This window comes from Saimiri boliviensis, chromosome 10, assembly GCF_048565385.1.
Source record: "Saimiri boliviensis isolate mSaiBol1 chromosome 10, mSaiBol1.pri, whole genome shotgun sequence".
NCBI lineage: Eukaryota > Metazoa > Chordata > Mammalia > Primates > Cebidae > Saimiri > Saimiri boliviensis.
Window position 1 is genome coordinate 68338040 of NC_133458.1, and position 27569 is coordinate 68365608.

Below are 27569 nucleotides of genomic sequence, written 5' to 3' on the forward strand. Positions count from 1 at the left end.
TTTTCTAGTGAACAACTGGTCCTTCAGGGATTTGTGAATTTAGGAGATTATTTTTATTTTATTAAATGACATTTTATAGCCAAATTTAGGATACGCTTTTTAGGTATCTAGTATAGAAAGTAATTATTTACTTAGAACAAGCTGTGAATGTTTGGAGGGTTTATGAGTGTAGCTTTTATGGTTAAATCTAGGAGTATAGGCTTGGGGGTGTGGGGGGGGGTGTGTGTGTGTGTGTGTGTGTATTTTTTGAGACAGAGTCTCACTCTCTTGCCCAGGCTGGAGTGCAGTGGCACAATCTCGGCTCACTGCAACCTCTGCCTTCCAGCTTCAAGCAATTTCTGGTTAATTTTTGTATTTTTAGTAGAGATGGCATTTCACCGTGTTAGCCAGGCTGATCTCGAACTCCTGACCTCAAGTGATCCACCCACCTTAGCCTCCCAGAGTTCTAGGATTATGGATGTGAGCCACTGCATTCGGTCTAGGCTGGGTAGATGTAAATGTAGTTATTTCTAGTCCTATGATTTTATAAATTCACAAAAATTTTATACTATAAACATTTTTCATATAGAAAAGTATAAGACATGTTTATATTAGTAGACTTTATAGTCTTAAATGGAAGATAAATTATGTTGTATAGATTATTTCTTATGAGTTGTAAAATTCTATGTGCATTATCAAATTTAATCTTTACAATAGCCTTCTAAAATGAATATTATTTTCTAGGTGAGAAAACTGCAGTTGTCATTAAAAGATTTGCCACGTTCTAAACTAGCTCTATCTTAAATGTTCTTTCAGCTTTTCAACTCACTATATATTGCATTAATTATTCTGTCATAGGAAAGAAGATCTATACATAACACTGAATTACACTGGCCAAGTTCAGAGTAGACAAAATAATAGATGACCTGTCATTTCAGAAATAGGAAATATCACTGAAAACTATGATGACCTAAAATTAAGTTGAAAAAATTAAAGCTGAAGCCAAACTCTTAGGGTAGGAATGAATCAAAGGGTTCAGCGCTGCCTAGCTATACAACTTTACCTCTGCTTATTCCCTATGCAAATCCCCGGTTTCAGCCAAACTCATTGTGCTTAAAAACACTTTTATGATGTAGACTTAGTTATGTAATTCTGAAGTTTGCCTTTATCCTGTTACCTGTAGGAAACCATTGGGAATTTTATAGAAGGTAATTCAATGGCTGCTACTGCCCCTTCACCTACAATTTAAATATGGTCAAATCTTGACCCCTGATATCCCAGAAGCTGACTATAACACCCCAGGCTCTAATAGAGGCCATTCTCCTTTTTTCTCTCCAAATGAGATATTTTAATGTTGGACCTGATTACCAGGATGTGTACTTTTTAGTGGAAGGTATACATATTGAACCCGGATTCCAACAGCTATTTTAAACCTTTCCCCCAAAACTCGCTTCCTCTGTCTCTTCTCATCATCAGCGAAATCTAGTGTAGAGGATGAATGGACCTTGTGATTTACATGTGGCCCAGCTTAATAATTTGAGCTAAGAGATTGCATAGAGGTTAGATGTTTGGTACCAAAAATCATAGTAAATAGCATTGATTTTTCTTGGAGTGGCCTTTCTGTTTACTTTCTGGAGGACAATTGGTCCTTCAAGGGTTTGTGGTTTTAGGATATTATCCTTATTTTATTCCATTTGTTGCTTTATTTTATTGGGTGATTAATAACCCATACTGCTATGTATACATCTTTAAGGGTTTCTTTGAGAAAATACTTTTTAGAATATATCCAGAATCCAAGCAACTTCTCAACACTTATGTTGCTACAGTCCTGGTACAAGAACCTGTTACAAGACCTGGTACAAGTCCTGCCTGTTTTACCCTAGTAACCAGCAAATTGGTTTTCCTGCTTCTGTTCATGCCTTCCTACAGTCTCTTCTCAAACACAGGAGCTAGAATTTTTTTCACCTTTTTATTTTTAAGTAACTTTTGACTTATGGAAAGGTTGCAAAAATAGTACAAAAAGTTTCTGTGTGCCCTTCACCCTAATGTTAATACCTTGCATAACCATATCAAAAGTAAGAAATTAACATTGGTACAGTACTACAAACTAAACTATTTACTGTATTTACATTTCATCAATTTTCCATTAATATCATTTTATCCATATCAGAATCCAGTCTAGGGCTCTCTGTGGCATTAAGTTGTCATTCTCCTTAGTCTTCTTTAAACTGTGAACAGTTGTGCTGTCTTTTCTTGTCTTTGATGGCCTTGACACTTTTGAAGAGTAGTAGTCAGTTATTTGTAGAACATCTCTCAACTTGAGTTTCTATTCATATTTAGGTTGATGTTATAAATTTTTTCACAAGAGGATTACAGAACTTACTTGATTTATTTTTTTGTGTGTGGATTAGGTTGGGGTACAGGATATCAATAAGTGGTATTTCTTGCTTAGATTACTATCTCCTGTGCTTCTCTGCTGTGAATTACTGTTTTTTACTTTCTAATTATGAAATATCTTGGAAGAGATGCTTTGAGTCCACACAAATACCATGTTTCTTCTCAAACTGCTGCCCACTAATTTTAAAGTTCATCTGTCTACCGCAGTAAGGCAAGAAAAATAAATTGAAGGCATGCAGATATAAAAGGAAAAAAAAAAAACTGCCTCCATTCATGTATAATACAAATCTACTTTAGACAATCCCGAAAAATCCATGAAAAAAAAACCTTCTAGACCTAATAAGTGAATTTATTAGGTTTGCACAATACAAGGTCAGTATACAAATTCAATTGTATTTCTATATTCTAGATGTGAACATTTGGCATTTGTGTTCCATTCATAATAGCACCCCCCCTAAAAAAGAAGTACTTAGGTATAAATCTAACAAAAATGTGTGCCATTTGTGTGATTTAAATAACAAAACTCTCATTGAAAATCAATTAAAGAAGACATAAATAAATAGAAATACCATGTTCATGGATTAGGAGACTTAGTATTGTTAAGATGTTTGTTCTCCCAGTAATCAAGACAATATAGTAGTTCTAAAAATATAGAAACACAGAAAAATAGAACACAGTCAATTGGCTTTTGATGAATATACAAAGGGAACTCAATGGAGAAAAGACAGTCTTTTCAACAAATGGTGCTGGAACTATTGGATTTCCATATGCAGAACACCTTATACACAAATTTACTCAAAGTGAAATATTTGCAAATTACATTTCTAATAAAGGACTTTTTATAGCATCATGTGGATCTCAAATTCAATAACATTTCATCTTAAAAATGGGCAAAAGATTTATTTAAACAGACACTTTACAAATCAATATGTATGCATGACATAAGCACGAAAACATGTTCAACATCATTCATCATTAGGGGAATGAAAATGAAAACCATTGTACAATACCACTGCACATCCATTATAACAGCTACCAAAAAAAGAAGAAGAAAATCCCACCAACTAAAAACTCACAATTCGAAATGTTGACCAGGATTCAGAATAACTGAATGCTCTGAATCCTGGTACATTTGCTCTGAAAACCAGTTTTGTGGTTTCTTGTAAAGTTAAACATTTGACTTAGTACATGTCCCAGCAGTTTCACTTTTTGGATATTTACTCAAGAGAAATTAAAACTTATGTTCATTTGAAGCCTATGTGTGAATGTTATGGAAGCCTTACTAATAATCGCCCCAACTGGAAACAACTAAGTTGTCCTTCAATAAGTGGATGATTAAACAAGTAGTGGTATACCCATACAATGGAATACCACTCAGTAATAATAAGGGTTGAACTATTGATTTATATGTCAACATGGATGAATCTTAAATGCATTTTGCTTAAAATGTTAAGAGCTAAGAAAGATAAAGCGCAAAAACTTGCACACAGAGTAAATCAAAGCCTGACAACATTCATCTGTGCATTACCACTGAAATATAAACTTCATAAATGTAGTGATTTTTATCTGTTTGTTCATTTGTATTTGTTAACTGAAGAAAATAGATATTAATACTGCTGGTTTACAGTTGAGGAAGCATCTCAAAGAGGTTAAGTTACTCGGTAAAATAGATAGCAAGCTAACACCTACCACACTGCTCCTCACAATCACATTTCTGGCCAGTACTTTTGGCTTAGCATAGTTTCAAACTTAGTGATTCTAAACTCTGACATGCATTATAATCAGCTGGGAAGCTTTTAAAGTTCTCACTCTGGCCTCGTCCTCCTTAAGACCAGTTGAAATAATCTCTTGAGGTGATTGTGATACACAGTGACAAAATTATCATTGGTCAATAAATGCATATTGACTGGGTGAATGAACAGGTTGAGAGCTTAGGATTTTATTTGGCCACAGGCTTTTTGTCTGCTGATTTTTCTTTTTTCTGCTGTCTTGTTTTCTTTCTTTACCTTATGCTTTTAGGTCTGGCTCTGTCACCTAGGCTGGAGTGCAGTAGCACTATCTCAGCTCACTGCAACTTCCGCCTCCTGCGCTCAAGCCATTCTTCCACCTCAGCCTCTCAAGGAGTTAGGACTACAGGGGCATACCACCACAGCTGGCTAATTTTTGTATTTTTGGTAGAAACAAGGTTTCGCCATGTTGACCAGGCTGGTCTTGAACTCCTGGGCTCAAGGGATCCTCCTGCCTTAGACTCCCAAAGTGCTAGAATTAAAGGAATAAGCCACTGTGCCCAGCCCATCCTCCCCTTTTCTTGAAGTATTATTACAATAACCATTAGAGCATTTCTTTGGAATTTGAGCTTCCTGGAATCTTAGAAACTCATCTGTTTGATTTCAACCTGGAGTGGGATGGGGTTGTGTTGTGACCTGCTGCCTGAATAAACTTTCTGCTTGTTTCTATACGGGCTAAAGAGTTTAGTTGTAGATTTAAAGTTGTTGTTATCAATAGTACAGATAATTGCAGAAGAGTAAATCGAGTATGTGTATGAAAGTATGTGTGTGTATATTGGGACCTACTGCCTGAATGAACTTTCTGCTTGTTTCTATATTGGCTAAAGAGTTTAGTTGTAGATTTAAGGTTATTATCAATAGTGCAGATAATTGCAGAAGAGTACATTGAGTATGTGTATGAAAGAGTGTGTGTGTGTGTGTGTGTGTGTGTGTGTGTGTGTGTGTGTGTGTGTTTGGACCTGCTGCGTGAATGAACTTTCTGCTTGCTGCTATACTGGCTAAAAGTTTAGTTGTAGATTTAAGGTTGTCATTATCAATAGTGCAGATCATTGCAGAAGACTAAACTGAGTATGAGTGTGTGTCTGTGTGACCCATATCCAGTGAAAATAAAGAATGGGAGTCAGTTATATACTTTTATGCAGTTACTATTTTTACTGAAAATACTTTTATGGGAACAGATGAATTAGGAATTGGTTATTTATTTCTGAAGAACTTCATCTTCTCTAGAAGATTTCTGGGAGTAATTTGTTAATTTAAGTACCCTTCGGTTTTTGCTACAGATTATTAACCTATCAGTGGAGCAGTTGGGAGACAGAGATTTAAAGCTGGAATTATATACTTATTTGTGGGAGTTAAAAGTAATAATAGTTGAAATCATAGAGATAGAAAGTACAAGAATGGTTACCAGAGGCTGGGAAGTGTTGTTGCAGGGTGGAGGGGAAGTGGGGATGGCTGATGGGTACAAAAAATAGAAAGAATAACTAAGATCTTACTAGCATAGCAGGGTGACTATAGAATTTATTGTACATTTGAAAATAACTGGAAGAATATAATGGGTTAGGCACAGTGGTTCTCATCTGTAATCTCAGTACTTTGGGAGGCCAAGGTGGGCAGATCACCTGAGGTCGGGAGTTCGAGACCAGCCTGGCCAAAATGGCAAAACCCCATCTCTACTAAAAATACAAAAATTAGCCAGATGTGGTGGAGCATCCCTGTATTTCTAGCTACTGGGGAGTCTGAGGCATGAAAATCGCCTGAACCTGGGATGTAGAGGTTGCATTGAGCTGAGATTGCACCACTGCACTCCAGTTTAGGCAACGGAGTGAGATTCCATCTCAAAAAAAAAAAAAAAGAGTGTAATTGGATTGTTTGTAATACAAAGAACAAATGCTTGAGTTGATGGATGCCCCATTTACCCTGGTGCAATTATTGTGCATTGCATACCTGTTTCAAAGTATCTCATGTACTCCATAAGTATATACACCTACTGTGTAACCCACAAAAGTAAAAATTTTTAAAAGGAAAGCTAGAATTATAAAGACATTCATAATTTAAAGTGAATCAGAAATTAAGTAAAGCTTTCTAGAGTTCATCAGCAGGCTACATTTGTCTTCTTTTCATTAAATCCTTTTCAAGTATTATGCTTTACTACTCAAAGATGGTGAAACCTTGCCCAGGTTTTCCTGTAAATAATTAGAAGCCCAAAATAAGGAATTCTGTTCACCTCTTTGATACTCCAATGCTTGCCTCATGAAGCTCCATACATGGACATATCTTGGAGTTCCACAAATATTAAGGTTTAATTTAAACAAAGAGGGAACAGTCACCTCAGGCAGTAGCTGTGGCTAGAAAAAAGCAAAAGGATACATCTGGCAAATTTTTAGGCAAAGTTTGTGAAGATAAATCTGAGGGGAATTGAACTGTGACTGTTTAAATGATGTATTTATTAGTGACTTTCAGGCTTATTGATCAAAATTTTAAAATGAAACAAACATGAAAATAACTGAAAGCCATAAAATGACTTCTTGATGCCATTATCCTTTCAACTGAGTAACAGTAATATTTAATGCACATTTAAGGTATTATTGATTTTTTTCTAAAAACTCGTTACTTTAAATGAGTACACCAAGATAACATTACTTTCTTAGATACTTCTTTTTTTACTTCGTAGATGCAAATTATTTTTTTCTTACAGGATATTTCTCCCTTTTTTTTTTTTTTTTTTTTTTGAGACGGAGTTTCGCTCTTGTTACCCAGGCTGGAGTGCAATGGCGCGACCTCACCGCAACCTCCACCTCCTGGGTTCAGGCAATTCTCCTGCCTCAGCCTCCTGAGTAGCTGGGATTACAGGCACGCACCACCATGCCCAGCTAATTTTTTGTAATTTTAGCAGAGACGGGGTTTCACCATGTTGACCAGGATGGTCTCGATCTCTTGACCTCGTGATCCACCCGCCTCGGCCTCCCAAAGTGCTGGGATTACAGGCTTGAGCCACCGCGCCCGGCCTATGGGATATTTCTCTAAAGTAATAACATAAATCTCAGAAAATGTACTACTTATTAATCTAATTCAGAATTCTGAAAATGTTTATAATTTGAGTTGTAGTCTATCAAGGACCAAAACAACTGAAAGTTTCCAAATAGTAGCTGTGGTATATTGTGAATAGTGTGGGAGAGAAGGATTTGCTCCTCTTATTCAAGATGCAACAATAAAAGTATATTATTTTAGGCTAAAGGTTTAGCAACCTTCTGAAAAACTAAATAAAAACTGATGTCATATGATCCAATTAATGTATATATATTTATGGTTTGTATATGCATACACATTTTACACACACACACACTTAAATAGGGTGGTTATATATCAAAATGCTACCAGTGGTTTTCTTCCAGTAAACCATGAGTTTTAAAATTCTTCCTCTTTGTTCATATATTCAAAAAATACTAGTTTGTATGTATTTGCATATTTAAAATAAAAAAGATCAATAATAAAGAACCCTTAAAAAACCCAAATGGTGACCTCATTATGTCTAGTAGTGGGCCAGAAAATGTGCTGCTGTAGTAAGTAGGTAGTTAACACCTACCTCCCACATAGGCTTGGCAGACATCTTACCCTGATACTTAGCTGCAGGGCTCCAGGAGCCTTATATACAATGGTGTTTGTACATTGAAAATCACATAAGGAACTTAAATACCCATGCCTGGGTGCTTCCCCTAGAGACTCCAGTTTTTGTTCTGAGATGTAGCTTAGTAGGACTCTGAAGTTCCCCAGGTTATTATGATATATAGCCAAGGTTAAGAACTACTCTATACAAAGACTATGTTGCATACTGTGTGTATTATTTTTACCTGTGTTTTTTTTTTTTTTTTTTGGTTGTTGTTTGTTTTGAGATGAGATCTTACTACGTTGCCCAAACTGATTTCAAACTCCTAGGTTCAAATGATCCTCCTGCCTCAGTCTCTCAAGCAGTTGAGATTATAGGCACGTGCCACCACACCCTTCACCTGTTTTTTAAAGCTATGTTTTAGTGTCCAGCTCGCCACTGAATTAATAGAGTAACACGAAGGACCGCTGTATTTTCTGCCTCTAAGTTTTCCTCCCTCTATTCTGTCTTCTACACTGTCACAATAATTTTCTAAAGCATGAAATAATTATATCATTGCTCTGCATAAAAGCCTTTAATTATCTGTTCATTTCAGGTTAAAGTGTAAGTTCCTTTTCTGGTCCCAACCTATTTTTTGTTTTATCTCTTTTTAGTCTAATGCTAGAGACTCTGAACTCTATTCATACTTAACTGTTCCTTGCGTAGGCCTTTTTTTCATACCTGCCTTGGCATATGCTGTTTTCTTTGTCACTAATTTTCATCATAGTTCAAGAATAGATGTAGAAACAACATTTTATTGGAATAGAATGAAACTAGCATTTATTAAACTCGTTAACTAAGGACTGTACTAGGTATTTTAACTCTTATAATCATCATAGCCATACCTAAGAAATGATCACTTTCCATACTGTACAGATGGGAATCTGAGGCTTTTAGGGGATGAATAAATTGCTTAAAATTACACAACCAGTTGTAGGCAAATATGGTATTTTGAACTCTATGTCCAGCGTTTGTTTCTATGACCTTCCTCCACCCACTTCACATTGCTTCAGTAGTAATTAAATTAGTAATCCCATTGCCCATGTGATCATTATCATAACCTCTTTCGAAATGTAATATGCATAAACATTTGATGTTTTCAGACTTGTTTTGAATTCCGTATAGCAGAAAGAAATAAATGTAGTAGTCTTAAATGGTAGAATAATCACTGTGTTGTTCTATATATAATCAGTTTTAGTACTTTTCTGCGATTATCTGAGTGTCATTGAACTGTATATTCCTGTATGTTTACATTTTATGTCTTTTCTGTGATGTCCTCATAAAGAACTGAGCAGTTTCACTTTTCCCTTAATGCATTTTAACACCTCTCCTGCAGTTCTTCTTTGGGCAAAATTTCCTACATTTTTCACTATCCCACAAATTGGCTGAGTAAGATTTATACATAATTTATACAGAAATTTAGGTGTTTTCAACTATAAAATTCAGTCAAGCTCATTTCTGCCCATGTGAAGAGGAAAATTGAAAAATTCATATATGTAGTTAAATTTTGTAGTGCAAAGGACAGCCTGTGAAACCTTAACAGTCTCTGTCTGGGAAAGTGTTATAGTTTAACAAGAAGTTAACTTGGACAGTGTTAACAATTTGAGATTTTTTTTACTCTTAAGATAATTTGGTAAAATATAGTATAATTGGTTCCCTTATAAATGATTCCCAGATTTTTTTAGTGTTCCTAATTGTGTTACTGTTTCTTTTGTGATTATTGTTTTACAATCTAATTTGAATAATTTTTCCTTCAATAGAATGTGAAAGATGTTGCAGAAGTGTTCCAGAAGTGGCTGAAGATAGAAGGAAAAAAGTGTCACTGCCTATCAGAAAAAAACAAAACAAAACATGGGAAATACAACCACCAAATTTCGTAAAGCACTCATCAATGGTGATGAAAACCTGGCCTGCCAAATATATGAAAACAATCCTCAGCTAAAAGAATCCCTTGATCCAAATACATCTTATGGGGAACCCTACCAGCACAATACTCCATTACATTATGCTGCTAGACATGGAATGAATAAAATATTAGGGTAAGTATTACTGTAAACTAATTGATATTAGCAGTCAACTGCCTCATTATTACTGTAAACTAGTTGATATTCACATTACTATGAACTAATTGGTAACAAAGTGGTGAAAGAAAAAACAGCTATGATTTTTGAAAACACAAACATACAAGAAAGATTTATATTCAGACATGTTCGTGTAATATGGTCTTGTAGTGAATTAAACTTTCTAAAACCAAATATGCCCAAATATTTGGTATAATTTTATTATGATATAGTAAAATTTTCTTTATTATTTCTGAATTAGTCCAAAGGTTTTAATAGTGAGGTTGATTCACGTGTTCTTGTTGATATAAATATATTTTGATTCTCAATATGTTTCATAGTATGAATTCTTGATAATAATGTATTTAATTTACATTTCAATTCTATAATGGTACCTGGTAGCTGTCAAAAAAATGCAGGGAATGGTGCCAAAAGGAAAGTTCTAAATTCTGATTAGGTATTTTTAGTTAAAAAATGGATGTGTTTGCCTTTTCTAGTCATGATCAGTTAGAGTTTCCTTTCTTTTAAAGGGATTCAGTTACTTGAAAAGATGTTTCTAAAATCCAATCCAAAAGATGTTTCTAAAATACTTGAAAAGATGTTCTTAAAACTGAAAATACAAGCTGGGCGTGGTGGCTCACACCTGTAATCCCAGCACTTTGGGAGGCTGAGGCGGGCGAATCACCTGAGGTCAGAAGTTCGAGACCAGCCTGACCAATATGGTGAAACCCTGTCTTTAGAAAAAAAGAAAAAAAAAAACTGAAAATACGAAGAAACTTTAAAAAATATTTATTCAACGAGAAAGCTTTAGTGACATAGCAAATATATTTATATGAAGTTTCTTACCTAATCACATGAGAATTACATTTGATATTTGCTAGCTTATAAAATAAAAGGAACAAATAATAGAGCAGTAGTTACAAAGCAAGTTTAATTTTTGTAGAAGTAGATTATGCAAGTATAGAAGTCTGATGCCAGAAGAGAAAGGGATAATTGGTTATTTAGTATTCAGAGCTCTTTAGAACTTGAATTTAAAAACTTAACATTTGGCCTTTTTTCTGTTTCTTCTGTGTACAAATTATTGTTCCAATTAAGCTGCTTTTTTTGCTATCTCTAAAACATGCCATGAGTGTTCTGTCTGCCATGTCCATGTTGCTCTCTTGGCTAGGATTATTCCCCTCTTTCTTACTCCGTTCGTTTTTCCCTTTCTTAACTTTTTTTTTTTTTTAATAGAAACAGGACTTTTTTTTTTTTTTTTTTTTTTTTTAATAGAAACAGGGTCTTGCTCCATCACTCAGGTTGGAGTGCAGTGGTGTGATTATAACTTGCTATAACCTCAAACTTCTAGCTATCCTCCTACCTCAGCTTCCCGAGTAGCTAGGACTACAGATATGGGTCACCATAGCCAGCTAATATTTTGTATATTTTTTTGTAGAGCTGGGGTCTTGCTGTGTTGCCCAGTCTGGCTTGTACTCTTAGCCTCAGGCAGTCCTCTCACTTGACCTCCCAAAGTGTATTTTTTTCTTTTTTTCTTTATTATTATTATTATTTTTGAGACAGAGTCTTGCTCTGTAACCAGGATGGAGTGCAGTGGCACAATCTTGGCACACTGCAACCTCTGCCTCCCAGGTTCAAGTGATTCTTATGCCTCAGCCTCCCAAGTAGCCGGGACTGTAGGCGTTTGCCACTATGCCCAGCTAATTTTTTTATTTTTAGTAGAAACAGGATTTCACCCTGTTGGCCAGGATGCGCTCGATCTCTTCACCTCACGATCTGCTCGCCTCAGCCTCCTTGAGTGCTGGCATTAAAGGCATGAGCCACCACAAGTGTCTTTTTTTATCTAAATTTTGCTCTCTAAGATCCTGTGTGTGCCACATCTATCTTCTTAGGTTGTCATAATGCATAGGAACCTCTCTCTCTTCTAAAAAAACTTTTATGGCTCTTTATCATTTGTTTGCCTCACATATTTGCTGTACATTACCCATTATATTTTACAACTTTGTATAGCATCTCTCTGCCTACCTATATTAATAACTTTTTTAAAGGCATCTTCTTTGTACTTCTAGCATCTAGCATAGTATTTTACACACAGTAAATAGAAGTTCTATAAAATAATTACACAAGGAAATATTATCAGGATTTATGAATGAGAAAAATTCCATTAATAATTTAGAGCATTGAAGTCCATGACTTTATTAGGTTTATCTTGGGTTTTATAGCTATTTCTTTTATCTCATCTTTTTGCTTTTATCTTTCATTTTCATTTCTCTAAAAATACCTACTTAGAAGCTTCCACCAGCTTAGCTTGTTTTAAATTTTATATTTTCCCTTCCAAAACTGGATCTTTCTTATGTTAATGATACCAGCCTATTATACTGATATAATAATGGCAAATGTTTATTGAAGGCTTACTGTTTAATAGAGCTATTAACAGTGCTGTACATGCATTATCTGAATCCTCATTACAATTTTATGAGTTAGTTTATTGTCTATATTTTATAGGTGAGAAAACTGAAGCACGGTAAGGTCTCACAACTTGTAACTGGCAAAGCTTGTTACCCAGGTAGATAACCTTAAGCTTTAGGCTTTTAACCGCTGTGCTGACAGCCTCTTATCTATATAGTCATATCAGCTTATGTGTCAGAGCTGCCTGTCACTTACTATTAGCAAAGCAAATTTGTCACTCTGGACTTCAGTTTTCTTGTCCCTATAATGGATATTTACCTCACAGAACTTGGAGGATAATTAAACAATTAATGTGTTATATGGCTGTTATGCTGCCTAACATACAATATACACTTCCTAAGTTTATTACTTCTCACCTCTATAATCCTTAATATCTTCATATCATCCCTGTTTTACTCTTCTCCTTTGCTACCATGCTGCTAATACTAAGTTCACTAAGTCTTATTCCTGGATTTCCTTCTTTTCATCCCGGTTGCCCTTAGTTCACTTTTAATCATCCCCTTAATGCTCCTAATACTTAAAAGTATCTGGCACCTAAATGGTTTTTTTTTTAAACAAGTCTTTTCCTCTTATAATCTGATGTCCAGATTAATTGTACTAAAGCATAGCCTTTCAGTGTTCTATCTTGAGAAAGTTATAATAGCTTGTTTTCTACATTATATTCTGTTTGGCTTCTAAAATTCTCTACTTCTGCCCTCATTCTCCCCATTTAGCTTATTCTCTTGTTACTTTTTTTTTTTTTTTTTTTTTTTTTTTTTTGGAGACAGTGTTTCCCTCTGTCGCCCAGGCTTGAGTGCAATGGCACAATCTTGGCTCACTGCAACCTCCACCTCCTGAGTTCAAGCAATTCTCCTGTGTCAGCCTCCCAAGTAGCTGGGATTTTAGGCAGGCACCACCATGCCTGGCTAATTTTTGTATTCTTAGTAGAGACGGGGTTTCACCGTATTGGTCAGGCTGGCATCGAACTCCTGACCTCAGGTGATCCACCTGCCTCAGCCTCCCAAAGTGCCGGGATTACAGGTGTGAGCCAGCCAGCAGGCTCTCCTGTTACTTTGTAACACGATCTTTACCTTTCAAAGTGGTTTATTGACTTCTATCTCGCTTTTGTCACTTTTAAGAATGCTACTCAGTTAGCTTCATTCCGGTTGTGTCTGGATTCTCAGATAGCTTCTATCTTCCCTAATTACCTGTCCTTTAAGTCTTAACTCAGTTTCTGCCTTATTCATGAATTCATCCCCAACTACTCTGACCTGCAGCATTCTTTCTGTTCTCTGAAATTTCTACAATTAACATTTAAAATCATATTATTACTAAATGCATCTCTACTAGAGTGTAAATATTATAAAACATTGCTAGACACTTAGTTTGCTCTCATAGATGGTGGATTACTAATCTATTAAGGCTTTTTAACTTGACGTTTTGGTTTGATTTTCTTTATTTAAGTTGAACACTTTACATGAAATTATAAAACTGTTGATATATTACAAAATTCCTAATATTGGATACTTCAGTAATATTTAATATTAAATCTTATATATGATTAATTAAAACTTATAATACCAATATAAAATGTATTTAAATATTATTATTACTAAGGTAATGTATACACTTTTAACATAAAAGAAACCAAGTGGTAAAATATTTCATAGTAGAGTTTACAAAATTAATCCAGTGATTCTTAAAATGTGTTCTGAGGACTCCTGGATCTTGAGACTCTTTCAAAGGGTACATGAAGTGAAAACTATTTTTATAATAATACCAAGATGTTATTTGCCTTTTTTACTGTGTTGGCATTTGCAGTGGTAGTGCAAAAAATAGAGGATAAAACTGCTGGCACCTTTAAGATGAATGAAGGTAGTAGCACCCAACTGTATTAGTAATAATTGTATTTATCCTTGTTAGGCACTTGCAGTTAAAAAAAAAAAAAAAAAAAAGCAGTTTCCCTTAAAAAAAAAAAAATCCTTGATTAAAACAGAAAAATTCATTTTAACTAATCTCCATCCTTGAATAACACATCATTTTAATATTCTGTGAGAACTTGGAAGTATGCATAAAGCATTTCTGCTATATACCAAAATAGACGATAGCTCTAAGGAAGAGAACCTGTGCTTTGAGTTGTGTGTTGAACTTTGTACTTTTTTAATGGAACACCATTTTACAACTAGCAACAACAAGAAAACAATGGTTGTTCAGACTTAGGTACTTAGCCACCATTTTCTTGAAAATGAATTGAGTCTGTCAATTCAAGGAAAACTACTGCCAGTTATTTGTTGCTAATGATAAAATTTTAGCTTTCAAGTGATTATTAAAATCCGGGAAAACTTTTATTCACTACCTTCAGCTTGACAACTTCTCAACACAGACTTTTCCAATAAGATTGATCATGATAGCTTTTTATATTGTATAATGAAATGTGACATCTGGAAGATCTGCATAATCTAGTGAATCAATATTTTTCAAAAGATCATTGTATGATTTTTTAAAATTTTGTATGGGTAAAAGATGTATCCAAAATGTAAGGTACCAATGGACTATGATATAACAGTACAAAAAAATCATTGTTATTATTTTAGATACTACATTGCCACTAATCTTTAAGAAACTAGTTTGTTGAATTTTTGATATAGTATCAAATATGAATATTCACTATTATCTGAGAAAGACATTGTAAAACATTTCTCCCTTTCCTGACTATATAAAGGCTGGATTTTTTTTTATATAGTTAAACCAAAACAATGCCTTACAACAGATGAAATCCTATGAAAATCCAGCTGTCTTCCATTAGAATAGACATTAAAAGAAATTTGTAAACATGTAAAACAATGCCACTCTTTTCACTTTTTTAAAATATAGTTATTTTTGTTTAAAAATGTTATGTTAATGTACAGTTTTTTAAATTAATATATAACCCATATAAACAAAAACTCTGAGGAACTCACAGTAATTTTTTTTTCTTTTAGGACAGGGTCTTGCTCTGTTGGCCGGGCTGTAGTGCATTGGCTCAATCATGACTCACAGCAGCCTCAACCTCAGGCTCAAGCAATTTTCCTGCCTCAGCCTCCCAAGTAGCTGGGACTACAGGCGTGTGCCACTACATCTGGCCAATTTTAAAACAAAATTTTTGTGGAGATGGGATTTCACTGTGTTGGCAGGCAGATTTTGAGCTCCTGAGGTCAAACGGTTCACCCTTCCTTGGCTCCCCAAAGTGCTGGGACTACAGGCATGAGCCACCACATCTGGCTAGTAATTTTTAAAGTTGTATAAGGGTCTTGTAACCTAAATGTTTATGAACAGCTGACCTGGTTCCTTCAAGCAGGAATATATCTGTCATGAAGTTATCATTCTATTGAATGAGTATTTAAAGACCTACAGGAAATATGATTGTGTATTCTCTCTTACCAGTTTGGGTTGCTTTTATGATACTTAACTTTATACTTATGTTTTTACAACTGCTATGAAAAATCTTTGAATGTTTTCTTTTTTCTTTTCTGGTTTGAAGAACAATGGCTCATCATTTTTTGGTTTTTTTTTTTGATACAGAGCCTTGCTCTGTTGCCTAGGGTGGAGTGAAGTGCCACAATCTCAGCTCACTGCAACCTCCACCTCCCGGGTTCAAGTGATTCTCCTGCCTCAGCCTCTCGAATAGATGGGATTACAGGTGCAGGCCACCACGCCTGGCTAATTTTTGTATTTTTAGTAGATTTGGGATTTCGGCCAGGATGGCCTTGATCTCTTGACCTTGTGATCTGCCCGCCTCAGCCTCCCAAAGTTCTGGGAGTACAGGCATGAGCCACTGTGCCTGGCCTCATAATTTTTAAATTAAAGCTTTTAACATACTAAGCCAGAAACAAATTACCTTATTGTTCTCGTTTCCTAAGAATAAACAACTCTAATTCTTTAATCATATATTCTTTTGTCTTTGGAAATTTATTTCGATTGTATAGACAAAATCAAAATCAATTTTTTTCCAACTTTATTTTTAGGTATAATTGACATAAAAAATTGTATATACTTAAGGTATACAACGTGGTGTTTTAATATATATGTACACGTTGTGAACTGATTACCACAGTCAAGCTACTTAACATATTTATCTCCTCAAATAGTTTTTCTGTGAGGTGAAAATACTTAAATTATATTTTGGAGCAAATTTTAAGTATGCAATATGTAATTATTAACTATAGTTACTATGCTCTTTATTAGGTCTCCAGAACTTAATTCATCTTATAACTGAAAATTTGTACCCTTTGTCGAACATCTCCCCATTTCCTTTACCCTGACCCTGGTTAACCCCCATTCTAGCCTCTGTTCCTGAGTTAAACTTTTTAAAATTCTGCATGTAAGTGAGATCTTCCACTCATTTGTGTTTCTGTGTATAGTCCATTTCACTTAGCAAAATGTCCTCCAGGTTCATCCATGTCACAAATAGCAGGATTTCCTTCTTTTTAAAGACCGAATAATATTCTCTTGTATGTATGCCATATATTCTTTATCCATTCACCCATTGTTGGATATTTGAGTTTTTTCTATACGTTATCTGTTGTAAGTAATGCTATAGTGAACATGGGAGTACTGATATATCTTTGAGGTCATGATTTTATTTCTTTGGATATATGCCCAGAAGTAAGATTGCTGGATCATATAGTGGTTCTATTTTTAATGTTTTGTGGAACTTCCCTACTATTTTTCATAAAGGTTGTACCAATTTGCACTTCATGAGCAGTGTATCAGGATTCCCTTCTCTTCCCATTTTTGCCATCACTTACCTTTTGGCTTTTTGATGATTGCCATGCAAACAGATATACGGTGATATCCCACTGTGATTTTAATTTGCATTTCTGTGATTATTAGTGATGTTGTGTATCTTGTTTTGAAAATTATCCATATAAGTCTTTTGCCCATTTTTAAATTGAGCTATTTGTTTTGTGCTGTTGCATTTTTTTCTTTAGTTTTTCTTTTATTTTCTTTTCCAGATGTATTGTTTGCAAATATTTTCTCCAGTTCCACAGGTTGCCTTTTCATTTTTCCAGATTATTATTTTAAATGATTAATTGCTTTTGGAATAGAAAGTAATTCATTTATACTTTTACAGCATGTCAAATAAGGATAAATAGCATTTACTCGCCAGCATTAAGTAAACTAACTTTAATTATTTTTGTTTTACATAGGTGAAAATGTTGTGCTATATTTAATCCTACTTTACTTTCTCACAAGTTGATGACTATTACTTTCTCATGCTGCCTCACGTAATCTGGGATGGCTTTCCTGTACTTCAGTGTAGACTCTAGCTGAGCTTGGCTAGATTTCTTTTTTCTTTTTCCTTTCTTTTTTTTTTTTTTTTTTTTTTTTGAGATGTAGTCTCGCTCTGTCACCCAGGATGGAGTGCAGTGGCATGATCTCATTTCACTGCAACTTCTGCCTCCCAGGTTCAAGCGATTCTCCTGCCTCAGCTTCCCAAGTAGCTGGTATTACAGGTGCTTGCCACTGTGCCGAGCAAATTTTTATATTTTTAGTAGAGATAGTGTTTCACCATGTTGGCCAGGCTGGTCTTGAACTCCTGACCTCAAATGATCCACTTCACTTGGCCTCCCAAAGTGCTGGGATTACAGGTATGAGCCACCGTACCCAGATTTCTAATATGTGACATATGTATGTAGACAAAGGTAGAGATAGACCTAGTCGAGGACCTTTTAGCTATAAAGTAAAGCACCCATTTGTAATAAGAACTTGATTTTATTCCCATTTTCTTTAGCTATATGATATCTGCAATAGCAGACATTACTTCCTTCCTTTCTTAGGTAGGATAATATGGTAATAGATGCACCTTTGCATCTATCTCTGAACCCACATGCTGTGTGTTTATATTATATCTCATCACAATCACACTGCCTCTTTTGTGGGAAACTAAATACATACTTACAGCTTTCACTGCATGTAGCAAAAAAGCCATGGATTTGGAGTCAGTTTGTTCTTATTTGGATATATAATTCATTAGTTGTGTTTTCTACAAAGTAGCCTCTTTTACTTATTTGGAAATAAAAAGGGCTCGTCTTTGGGTATAATAAAATAGAAAATTTTCTTTAGAGCCTGTCTTTATTAGAGCACATGTTAATTCAAAGTGTGAAGCTTTGAGGATTAGTTAAAATAGAGTTTCCAGTTATTGATTTCTGTTTTTTGACTGTTTTATATTTTAGGAGCCAAGGTCTTTTCAGTAAGTTGAAATACAGGTCTCCTTTCCAACTCCTCTTACCTTACATGCAAATCCCAGAAGGGCAGGGACTTTATCTGTTTTCTTTATTATATCCCTAACTTCTAGAATAGTACCTGGCAAATAATGAGTGCTCAATCAATGTTGCATGAAAGAAGATATTTCAAAGGAATTGAAGAAGATATTTCAAAGGAATTGAAGTTTTAAGTGTATGTGACTGGCAGAATAAAAAGAGTTATTGCAAGAAATTGAGACTGAGAGAAAAGACAGTTACTTCAGAGGGAGTTCAGTTGAGTATGAGTGCAAGAGAAAGAGGCCTATAAGGTGTAAGAATATGGTATGGGATCAGATGAGAAGTCATATAGGATGATAGAGCATTAAGATTTATTGCAGAGGTAACACAGATTGAGCATCTCTTATTCAAAATGAGTGGGACGGGACTAGTTTGTTTCTGATTTCAGATTTCTTTGGATTTTGGAATATCTGCATTACACTTACCTCGTTGAGCATCCCAAACTCAAAAATTTGAAAGCTAAATGCTCAAATGAGCATTTTCTTTGACAGTCACATTGACACTCAAAACATTTCAGATTTTGGAACATTTCAGATTTCTGGGTTAGGAATACTCAACCTATAGTAGAACCCCTTTGAGGGAAACCCATGATTCCGCCACTATTGCCTATCATTTGGGTTCTGATTATACTTCCCAATTTATACAGTGTATTCACATAAACCATTGAAAGAGAAATGGCTTTCAGAGTGGACGGACTCTCTGAAAGAAGAAAATGTGTATGGAGAACTTGGGGGTCAAGAACTGGAACTTGCTTCCAGTAAGAGGGTAAGAAGTAGAGCCGTCATCATGGGTAAAAGAGAAGTTGTTGTACTGAAAAAATTAAGAGGGTTATTGAAAAGGTGTGATTATGGAAACCAAGGTAATAGAAAGGTCAGAATATAAATGAAGCCGTTGACAATTTAAGGTTTAGAGCAAAAATTAAGGACAATGATGAATAATTTAGCTCTTAGGAAATTCCTGGTTATATGAGAGAGTGAAACATCCATGTAGAGAAAACATGACTCCGTAAGAATAGGATCATATTGAAGTGGAGAATGAATATAGAAGAAATAGAGGTAACAGTTATAAACTGGCTGCTTGAGAATTAACAGTGAAAGAATCTAGAAAAAGCACGAGGCTCCTGGATGGGTTATTAGGGTCACATGAAAAGGATGGATTTTTTCCCTCCAGGTTAATGTTTTCCCTACCCCATCTTCTGGTTAATTATCTCCTATCCCAGTTACAGAGTTAACTTTATATGCAAGTAGTTAAAAAAAAATTCATAACTACTAACATAAGTACAGAAAAGGGTCTAAAACATACATATCAATTTTATACTCATTATTACATTTATATACTTATGTAAATTTAGGAAGAATCTACTTTGAATTTAAACAGATGAATCAATAAGATTAGAATATTCAACTTTATAAACAGTTTTAGCATAAAATATGCAGGTATGCTACTGTGTCTGAGAATCTTCTTGAGTAAATATAAAAAAGTTATTTTAATAGTTTTACTTCAGAATAATACACTCTGTATGTTTGGTTTGATTAATGAGCCTGGCAGATTAGATACATGTCTCACTCTCTTCTCTATTTGGGCAGGATCTAGAGTCGTTTAATACTGGAGAGAGCAAGATTAATCCTTCCATATCAACTGACATCCTTTCAACCTGCATTAAATTTCTTGGTGATAAGAACCTGGACTCTCCTGAGCAAACTAAAAGAGAGAATAGCTGATATATTGGAAATGGGAATAAGAAAGGCTAGATAAATGTTACTGTACAGGACATTTACAGAATCAGAATTAACTTTAATAATTTCTTTGTAAATTAAACTTTTAAGAAAATTAGATCTTTTTTCATCAATTCATCAATCATAATTAAGAGATATTAATTTTGAATACGTTAGAGTATTGTTTTGATTTTGGTTAGCCACTATAATTCAATCATAAATACAAGGAAATATGATTGGGAAATTTATTATCAGCAGTTGACAAAGGGGAAATAAATATATTTTAATTCTTAAGCAACATTACGGCTGTATAAAAAAATTACCTGTATTCTTGCCTCCCCTAATCAAATGTTAGAATTACTCCATGTTACCTTCTAGTTTTTAATCCATATATATTCAGAAGATCGAGAAGGGAAAGGGAATTATGTTCTTTATATTTCACTTAGCTATAATACTCATGGATAGACTTTAAATGACTGATTTTCTATCATATATCATGATTTACGTTTCCCATTTTTATTATTAAACATTTAAGTGATTTCCTAATTTTTCTATTCAAAGTAACACTGCATTTATTTTCATTGTTTCTATAAATTTTTATTTATTTCCTTTAAGATAAACTCTCAGGAGTAGTTTTAGTCAACAGATGTGAATCACATATTAGTTGTTATGAGCTATTATGTAACTTGCCCAAGGTCACACAGCTAGAAAGTGACAGAACTAGAATTAGAACCTAGCAATCTGGGACCATGTTCTAAACCAATGTACTGCGCTACTGGCTCAAGAGATCCCCAATCCCATGTTGCTGATCTAGATCATGAAAGTTTAATATGCATCCAATTTGTTTATCAAAATTATGGCATGATTTTGCTGTGTGTCTGATACTGTGTTAGGGATTCAAGAAAGAACAGAATATAGGCTCTGCCTTAAAAGCCTATAAACTAATTGGGAAAAGGAACAGATAGATAAGAAAATACAGTAAAATGTAATGAGTTATATATTAGGATGCTATATGAAGACAAAGAAAAGAGTGGCAAACTGAGCCAGGTAAGGGGAGTTGAGTGTAAAGAGACTTCTAAGTAGGATTGGGTTTGCTTAAGTGGTCTGAATTAGTTCCTGGGAAACCATATTGAGCAAGCATTGGAGTGTACTGCCGGCATCAGAAGACCATAAAGGCTACATGGAGCTGTAGAGAAAATAAACTTTACTGAAACTTGGAACCTGGACTAAAACATGAGCCTTGGAAGTTAAATTATGACTGAATAGAGATTGAGGACTCCAGAGAGATTTACCCTCTATGAGATATGTGTTTACATTTGAAGGGAGTAAGGAGTGGGTGATCCCTGAGACCGTGGAAATATTTCCTAAGTTGTAAAACCCAGAGATGCTAGTCTTATCTTTTCCCTGGGAAAATTTGTTTTTGCTCAGGGATAGATTCTTCACTCAACCCATCACCCCGACCCAACCCCACCCCCTTGTCTCCAGAGGCAGGAGGTAAAATCTCAGATTGGTATTTTCAGGGTTCCTTGCTGAGTTAATTTCCTGTTGTTGCTGTCACAAATTGCCACAAATTAGTGACTTAAAACAACACAAATCTTATAGTTCTGGAGTTCAGAAGACTATAATGGTTCCACTGAAATAAACGCTAGGTGTTGACAGGGCTGCATTCCTTTTGGAAGCTGTAGGTAAAATCCCTTCTCTTGCCTTTTCTAGCTCAACTATTAATCCTGTGACTCTGTCTCATGAATATTTTAGGAGGTAGGCACAACTCTTAGATCTGGGTTTGGCAGTAGTCAAGACAACTCACCTAGACCTATCTTTGATAAACACTCACTGTGGAATTAGTTCTTAGTCTTCTAGATCTAACCACAGCTCCCCTCAGAAAGTATTATACTATGTGCTGTGGTCTGAATGGGGCATTAGAGGGTGATTAGATCATGAGGTTGGAGCCCTCAGGAATGGGAATAGTGTACAGTGACATGGTGGGAGTAGTTGCCCCTCCCAACATGTGAGAGAACACAGCCAGAACGCCTCTATGAAGAATGAGCCCTTACCAGTCACTGAATCAGCTAGCAACTTAATCTTGGACTTAGCAGCGTCCAGAACTGTGAGAAATAAGTGTTTCTTACACAGCATTTTTATATAGCTCAAGCAGATTAAGACACTATGTAAATATATGCCTTATTATTTAAAAGGTTAGCTGATGGTAGAGAACGTTTTCTCTAGATTTAGTTCAGGCTTACATATTACTTACTGTCTTTAAATTAGTTGCAACTAATATAGTAGTTGTTGTCACTATTAAATAACTATGTATGCAACAAATAGATCAGAGCAATAAAGGAAGAATTAAAAATTAGTGTGGAATACTTAATATACCCTTAGGCATCTATATAATTGACATTAATCTGTAAATTACCACTTTGTTTTCTTTTCCTGTCCTCCTCACTCCTTTCATTTCTCCTTTTCATTTTTTCTTCCTTTCCTTTCCCTTCCCTCCCTCTTTATTAGCAAGTATTATAAAGATATTTACATTTATTTTCTTAGTATTGTTATTCTAGGATAGTTTTTTTTTCCAACTATGAGAATTAGCCATTCAAGCTATTGTAAATCACACCTTCAGTATAAACTGGATCATCAGCTTAGAAGTAGAGTTTATCTTCTAAATTTGTTATCTTCAATGTATTTCAAGGTAGGAAAAAAGCAGTTTTCATCCTTTTATTTCCTTCCTTTCTATTTTAGGACTTTTCTTGGTAGAGATGGAAATCCAAATAAACGGAATGTGCACAATGAAACATCTATGCATTTGTTGTGTATGGGACCTCAAATTATGATATCTGAAGGAGCCCTTCATCCTCGTTTGGCACGCCCCACAGAAGATGATTTCAGAAGAGCAGATTGTCTGCAGATGATCTTAAGATGGAAAGGAGCAAAACTTGACCAGGGTGAATATGAGAGGGCAGCTATTGATGCTGTTGATAACAAAAAAAACACACCCTTGCACTATGCTGCTGCCTCAGGGATGAAAGCCTGTGTAGAGGTAAAACTTTTCTTTCTTTTTAATATTCTGCATTGTAAAATTTGTGTCCAGGTAATATGTAATTGTCAGTAATTGTTTTGATTGTCTCATTAACTTGTCTGGTTGTTTTTTGTTTTTTGTCTTTTGTCTTGTAAAAGACCTTTTTAAATAAAGGGCCTCTTCTGGAGTGCAGTGGCTCAATCTCAGCTCACTGCAACCTCTGCGTTCAAAGTTCAAGCGATTCTCCTGCCTCAGCCTCCTGAGTAGCAGGGACTACAGGCATGTGCCTCCACACCCAGCTAATTTTTGCATTTTAATAGAGATAGGGTTTCACCATGTTGGCCAGGGTGGTCTTGATTTCTTGACTTCGTTTCCACCTGCCTCAGCCTCCCAAAGTACTGGGATTATAGGCATGAGCCACCACAGCTGGCCAAGGGCCTCTTTTAAATAAAGTTATTTCATTGTTTTAGGGAAAGAGAAAGCCCCAGAGGTGAACAGTCACTTTTGTAATAAAGTAGAATCAAGAGCAGTTAAAAATTTGTTAGTATCTCCTAAAATATTGGTCATCAATTAAGTACTATTATATTGCAAGTGGTAGTAGAGATATATTCTGCTTTTTTGCTGATTTTTTTTTTGTCACCAATTTATAAAATTTATACATGTTGAGTATAGCAAATTTTTGGCAAGTGGGACTTACAGTTATGTAGAATTGATGAGCTCACTAAGCAATGAATAAATACTAATGAATACATTTATTGGAGTCTTTAAAATCACTTGGAATTTTAAAACGTGTATTTTTCTGTTTGTGTTAAAGTGCTCCTGAATGCATGCTATATTATATCCTAATTTTTCCATATATATTTTATGTATAAATAAGATTATCTATATTTACAAAATATTTAACAACAAATTAGATAAAATCATGTAATATGGGATCTTAACTAAGGTAGGAAATCATTATATAGTATTGTCACTACTATACATACAACAAAATAGGTTTTTCTTAGCTACTGATATTCATATCCATCCTTACGTATCTCGTAGAAGTTCTTTTGCATAGATGTATTTAAGTATGTATGGGAGGCATTTTAGACTGGATTACAGAGTATTTTTATTACTAAAAGTATATACCTTTATTGGAAAAGCAATTATCCTAATAAGATTGATATATATACCTGAAAATTTCATGTTTCCTTAATGTTGTTCATGTGTACTTTAGACTTCTATATTGATCAGTATACCAAAGTATCAATGTTCATTTTCTCATATTAAAAGATTACCATCACTTATATTATTTCTTTAGTATATCTGAAGTGTCATTTCTTTCACTTTTAGTATGCTTGTGATCTTTTGTTTACTGCTGATATTTGTGATGCTTGTTAATCTTTTAGAGTCTTTGACATTTCGTTGAGTTTGTGTAACCCTTACCTATTAGTTAGTTAGTGATGGTCATTAACTTGAAACTACTTTTCAAGCAATGCTTTGTGTTTTTTTGTTTCTTTTTTGTTTTAAGAGACAAGGTCTCTATGTGTTGTCCAGGCTGGTCTCAAACTCCTGGGCTTAAGTGATCCTCCTGCCACATCTTCCGGAGTAGCTAGGAATATAGGTACACACATGCCACCATGCCTGGCCACAGTGCTTTCTAACATTGATTCACTGTGGTGGAAGAATGTCCTAGGATTTGAAGGGTAGGGGACTTATAGCAGAATTCCTGAGGCTTTTTACACAAGCTTCTCTGTATATTGTCCTATGTTTACCTATTGTGGAAGAATCCCTGGTATAGTGACTCACTATTATTGAATGGGACTGCGTCATATTTCTCAAATGGACTGGAGTAGAAAGTAGATTTTTCTGCATAGTAGAAATACTCTTAAAATATTTTATAACTATTAAATGCTCTTAAAATATTTTAAATATTAAAATGCTCTTAAAATATTTTAAATATTAAATGCTTTAATATCTTGCTTCCAAATTTTCTCTATAAACATTGTTGTGGATTTTGAAGTATGTTGACAAGGACATGCTTATTAAATTGTTAAAAAAATTGAGACTGGTGTTTTTACCAGCATTACTTTTTGCTCAGTGCCAGGTTTATACTGTACTATCTGGCCAGCCCGATAATTTGCTTGATAAGTGTGCATGAGCATGTAAATGTGTGTGTGCTTTAACTGTGTGACCTATCAGCATATCACACCGCATAAACCACACCATTTGATGACTATTTTTATTTTCTGTATTCAGAAGAGCTCTTTGACTTAATATTAAATATAAAACATTCCAAAAGGAGCCTTATAAATACCTTACATTTATTTTAGTTTTTTCAACAAATTAGCATATTTTATTCAGGTAAAGCTTATCTTTAATTTCTTATTTATACTTGATTATATATACTCTTGTCCAGCCTTCAGCCCTTAACGATTTTTTTATTATGTATACTGCTAATTAAACCAGAAGAGTTTCCCAGGGAAGTATATGTTAATTTATCTCCAGAAGCTGTATTTTGTTTTCTTGTACAAATGCACATAATAAATACAGTTGTGACTTGGTATCCAAGGGGTATTTGTTTCAAGACTCCCCACAGATACCAAAATCCACAGATGCTCAAATCCCTTATATAAAATGGCACAGTATTTGCATATAACCTACACATATTCTCCTTATACTTTAAATTGTCTCTAGATTATGTACAATACTTACTACAATATAAGTGTCATTAGGGAATAATGACAGGAAAAAAAGTGGATGTTTAATACAGACACAACCATCTATATTTGTTTTCCAAATATTTTCTACCTGCTGTTGTTTGAATCCACAGATGTGGAATCTAAGGATGTGGAAACCACTGATAGAGAGGACTGACTATACATTGCAATATGTGACCTACTGTATAGCTGTACAACTTCATTCTTAGTATGAGTCTGTACTTATCTTTAGGTGGTATCATACTACTTTGATGAACAGGAAAGGCTTAGATGTCTCTTATAAAGTTTACTATCATGGTTAACTTAAACAGTTTTTTTCTAAATGTATTTCTTTACATCGTTGCTTTTAGTCTCTGCCTATAAGAATAATAGTTATAACAACTAACTTTCGTATAATGCTTTCTAATGTTTATAGTGTTTATTGGTATCAAGCATGGTATAAAGGTTTGGGTTGAGTGAAAGAGTGTCACAGATATTTATTAATGTTTCATAAAACTAAGAGATTATAGTATAGTGGAGGGAGCACTGATTTTTAGTCTCAATCCTTAAAGTGCCTATTTATGGGACTTTGCATGAGTCATTCAGCCACTGTGATAGTTTCCTTTTGGGTGATTGGAATAGGTGATCTCAAATGTATTTCAAAGATTCCTTTTAACAGAAATTCTCTATTAACCAGTTATTGTAGTAAAATATATCCCATTTTTAGTGTCTAACCTTTAATATCAAAGAGAATATCTTTTTTCCCCATGGTTAAAGCCAAATTGCTTTTAACTATGTCTGTGGAAATATATCTTCTCTAGTTACTGAAAATGTTTTTCTCTTTGATGCCAGTTACTAATGACACTTACAGGAAATTTTTTAAAAAATAGAAAAAAAAGAAAAAATGTTTTTCTCTCCAGTGTATTTATTTAAGGATAGAGTTGATGAAGTCATCATTGGCATTTAATAATTTAAACAGACAGTTTCCTGTAGCTCATTATTTTGCACCTTTGTAATAAAATATTTATTTTAAAACTTCCCCATCTCCCTGTAATAATTGTGTTCTGTAATAAGCTCCCCCTCCCCATACACACACAGAGAACATAAAATTAAAACCCCTTAATTATAGAGTTCTTCTGGGAACCTCTGGGTGTGACGGTATCACACGGTATGTAGAGAGTTGCATTGGCTGTGTCTCTGATGCCTAGACTTGACTTATTAAACTTTTTCATGCTATGTTGCTGCCTGGTTAACTTCTTCATATGGATATCCAACAATCTCTCAAATCCAGAATTGTACTGTCATCTTTTCTAACCACTGGAGACTTCACTAGTGCTTGATTCTTGACTCTAGATTCTATTAATAATGCTACCATTATCGCCTTATCCGGTATGGATAACTGTACTTAGCTCAGATTTCCCTTTTTTTTCTTTAATTGCATCAAACTCATGCTACGTATGGCAGAGTGAGCTCTGTCTCTTTGGACCAGTTCCTTCATTATTTCTGTGGCCACTTTCTAATACTAAGTGCTTTATGTTGAGTCC

The 27569-nt window shown here is 34.6% G+C and overlaps 1 protein-coding gene across 6 annotated transcripts in view; it reads left to right on the forward strand.

Annotated features, from left to right (window-relative positions):
* The window catches only part of ANKIB1 (ankyrin repeat and IBR domain containing 1), a 167452-nt gene that overhangs the window by 48997 nt on the left and 90886 nt on the right, over window positions 1-27569 (forward strand). For all 6 annotated transcript variants that reach the window (XM_003921199.4, XM_010345292.3, XM_010345286.3 and 3 more), the window contains 2 exons: window positions 9567-9845; window positions 23068-23365. In XM_003921199.4, the coding sequence (XP_003921248.1) occupies window positions 9658-9845; window positions 23068-23365 (486 nt within the window). In that variant the 5' untranslated portion in view covers window positions 9567-9657. The remainder of the gene's footprint in view (window positions 1-9566; window positions 9846-23067; window positions 23366-27569) is intronic.